We start from the raw sequence: 3199 nt of genomic DNA, 5'->3' as shown, positions 1-3199 counted from the left end.
GTGTGTGTGTGTGTGTGTGTGTGTGTGTGTGTGTGTGTCTCTGTGTCTGTGTGTGTGTGTGTGTCTCTGTGTGTGTGTGTGTGTCTCTGTGTGTGTCCTTTCAGAAGGAAAACACTGGTGACCTGTTGATTGTGAGGGCTCAGCTGAGCCAGGCGGGGACGTACGTGTGCACAGCTCAGACCGTGGTGGACAGCGCCGCAGCCTCAGCTAAGCTGGTGGTTCGAGGTGAAACAGCTGTCCTCTGATGTCATACTCTCACTACTCTGCATTTACATAATAAGGCCTGTTTGGTTTTGCTATATAAAACCCTGTGAGGTGACTGTTGTTGTGATTTGTATAAATAAAGCTGAATTGAACTGAACATAGATTATAATGCTTGTGAGCATGAGTTTTAGATCACACTCAGAACACTGCCAAGCATTACCTGTGAGGGTCCCGTCTATGGACTCGTGTGATGTTTAAGCTAACACTGCATGGGAAGACAGCTTCAGGGCAAAGAGACCCATATGATAGCTTTCTGTTTTAATGAAAGCAAATGTAATTAAACTCACATAGTAGTTTTAAAAAAAGATGAAACTGTAGTTGTCACACTCATGTTTTTCAAAGACAGCACTTTATTCTATGCACTAAAGCCGCCTGTGTTTATTAAAGGCAACTCAAAGGTTTGGAAAGCTGCTGGACAAGAATAATCACAGAACAATGATAAGATGGGCAGTCACACTAAAGCAAGAAGATAATAGGAGGTGGATTTGCAAAGGAGTAAAGGGATCACAGGTTTTACTGGGGAGTAGCTCAACCTATACAGCTGTAATAAGTCTGGAGTTAGCATAGCGCCTCCTGGTGTTAAAGTAAGGATTTGGCATCTACGTAGCAGTAGGCAGACATCTGACATTGTGTGACGTGTGTTATGGTAAACCAACTTTTACTGCTTTACTCTGTCGATGTGGAGATTGTGTCATATGTTGAAACTTGTCTCTGGTTTGAACAGGACCCCCGGGACCTCCTGGAGGTTTGTTGGTGAAGAACGTGGCTGAGACATCAGTGGAACTCAGGTGGAGCCGTGGTTACGATAACCACAGTCCTATCGGCAAATACGTCATCATGGGCCGCTCTCCTCTGTCGTCTGAGTGGAGGAAGATGAGGACAGGTGTGTGTGTCTTTAACCATACACCTGAACAAAAGGAGTATTCTTGTTGTGCTTCTAGTAATAACAAAACCAACAATACAATGATAACAAGAATGCAGCAAAAGGATTTCATTCTCACGGAGTTTTTATCGATTGTTCTGAGATGTCAGGCTGATGTTGGTGTTCTCAGCTTTTTCATCACATCCCTGCTCAGAGACTCAGTCAGTCAGCAGCACACACTCCAGCCTCTCCAACATTGTTATAAATAACTCTGTTTTCTCTTCTGTATTTGTCATTTATCAGGTCTTGTAGATAACACACTGAGATGTTTGTCAGGACAGTTTTTACTGGAACTAAAAACTGTTGGAATTAAATGTATACAGCCCTGAATCACATGCGTACACATACAGACACTTTATATTTGAAGGTAAAGACCCAGAGAAAACCCCAACAAACAGATGAGCCCCTGTTAGCAAGCCCTCCGTGACAACAGCGAGGAAACCTGCAGCAGAGCTGAGGGCAGACTCACACTGTGAAACAGGGAATAATGCTGACGATGAAACTCAGACGGACGTGTAGACGTACAGGACGAGTGAAGATAGTGGCGATTCAAACATGTTGCTGTCCGTCTGCATGTCAGACTTCTTTAACACGCTTCTGATGGAAGCGCATGCATGAAACCTGTACAGCATTAGTATCAGTATACTCACACACTCATCGGGTCGGGTTGTTATTAAAGTGAACTGGGTGTGTCTGTGTTCATACATTAGCACAGTGTTGGTCAGTAAAACTTTCCTATCAGTGTTTTTGATTGAAATAAACGTGTCACTGTGCACCAGATCCAGTGAACATTGAAGGAAACGCAGAGTCAGCTCGTGTGACAGGACTGATTCCCTGGACGGATTATGAATTCCAGGTTATCGCCAGCAACATCTTGGGCAGTGGAGAGCCTAGCATGCCTTCCCACATCGTTCGGACACTGCAAGCAGGTAAGTTGCACATTTGAGGTAGTTTGGACAGCTGTTCATGAACCAGATGTTTACATCAGAACCAGCTGGTTCGGAGCTGCCTTAGTTCTTTCTGGCACAGGTTCACCATGGTTCCTCTGGCCCGTACTGATATCGTAGCATCTTGCAGTTGATTTGTCAGCTCCTGTCACATCCCAGAGGACCTCTGTCGGACTGAGATCTGGTGTTACATCATTTGTGTGAAATGAACGCACCCCACGTACTTTTCCTTTCCATCACTCTGACGTCGGGGCAGTCAGCGTTTCAGTCTCTACTCCACACTCTGCGGTCCACTCCAGCCCCAACGTCACTGAAAAAAGGGAGAATCTGATTACTGAGTGGCAGCAGCTGCCCTGGCACCACCCCTCCACTCCAGAGACACCCGCCCCCCAACCCAAGACAGAGAGCTAAATTCAAAGACAACCTGGAACTGAAAAAATTATGTGGAAAGCCAAAATGCCATCTAACTCAAAATGATAGCAGTTTATATGGCTTCCATGTGCTGTGTGTATGCCAATCCGGACATATTCCAAATGCCTGATGGTGTCCTGATCATCTGCTCCCAGGTCTGGACCATCGCTGAGCTCAGGCTGGAAACTCTTAGGTACAGAAACATGTGCAAAAGATGTTGTGTTGGATTGAGGTGTGGTGAGCTTGGAGGCAAGTTCATTGGATCAATTCCTTCATCATCCAGGAAGTGCCTGCAAGCTCTCACATCCTCATGCACCAGGAGGAGCCAGCGTAGGGTCTGACAGCAGGTCCAAGGATTGAGCCGTTGCACTGTAGAGGTCTGTGCATCCTCCTCCCCGGACCATCAAACCGCTCACGTTAAACAGTGTCACAGGCAGTATATATTAGAGATGGACCGATCCGATATTAAGTATCGGTATCGGTCCGATACTGACCTAAATTACTGGATCGGATATCGGAGAAAAATAAAAAATGTAGTCCGATCCATTAAATATCACGAAAGCACCTCACAAAACTCGCAACACGCCGTAACTCACCTCAGAACGTTAGCACGTCGGAGCAGTATGCATCACGTGATAGAGCGGCTGTGGCATGC

At 45.9% G+C, this 3199-nt stretch overlaps 1 protein-coding gene across 1 annotated transcript in view; it reads left to right on the top strand.

The window, feature by feature from the left end:
• The window catches only part of cntn2 (contactin 2), a 112152-nt gene that overhangs the window by 97643 nt on the left and 11310 nt on the right, over positions 1–3199 (top strand). The window contains exons 14-16 of the mRNA XM_013915095.1: positions 105–225; positions 989–1147; positions 1966–2115. Of these exons, the coding sequence (XP_013770549.1) occupies positions 105–225; positions 989–1147; positions 1966–2115 (430 nt within the window). The remainder of the gene's footprint in view (positions 1–104; positions 226–988; positions 1148–1965; positions 2116–3199) is intronic.

The sequence above is a fragment of the Pundamilia nyererei genome, unplaced genomic scaffold, assembly GCF_000239375.1.
Source record: "Pundamilia nyererei isolate P.nyererei 1_Seehausen unplaced genomic scaffold, PunNye1.0 scaffold00257, whole genome shotgun sequence".
Lineage (NCBI taxonomy): Eukaryota > Metazoa > Chordata > Actinopteri > Cichliformes > Cichlidae > Pundamilia > Pundamilia nyererei.
The sequence above is the reverse complement of the archived record's forward strand: the minus strand, read 5'-3'. Positions and strand labels throughout refer to the sequence as shown.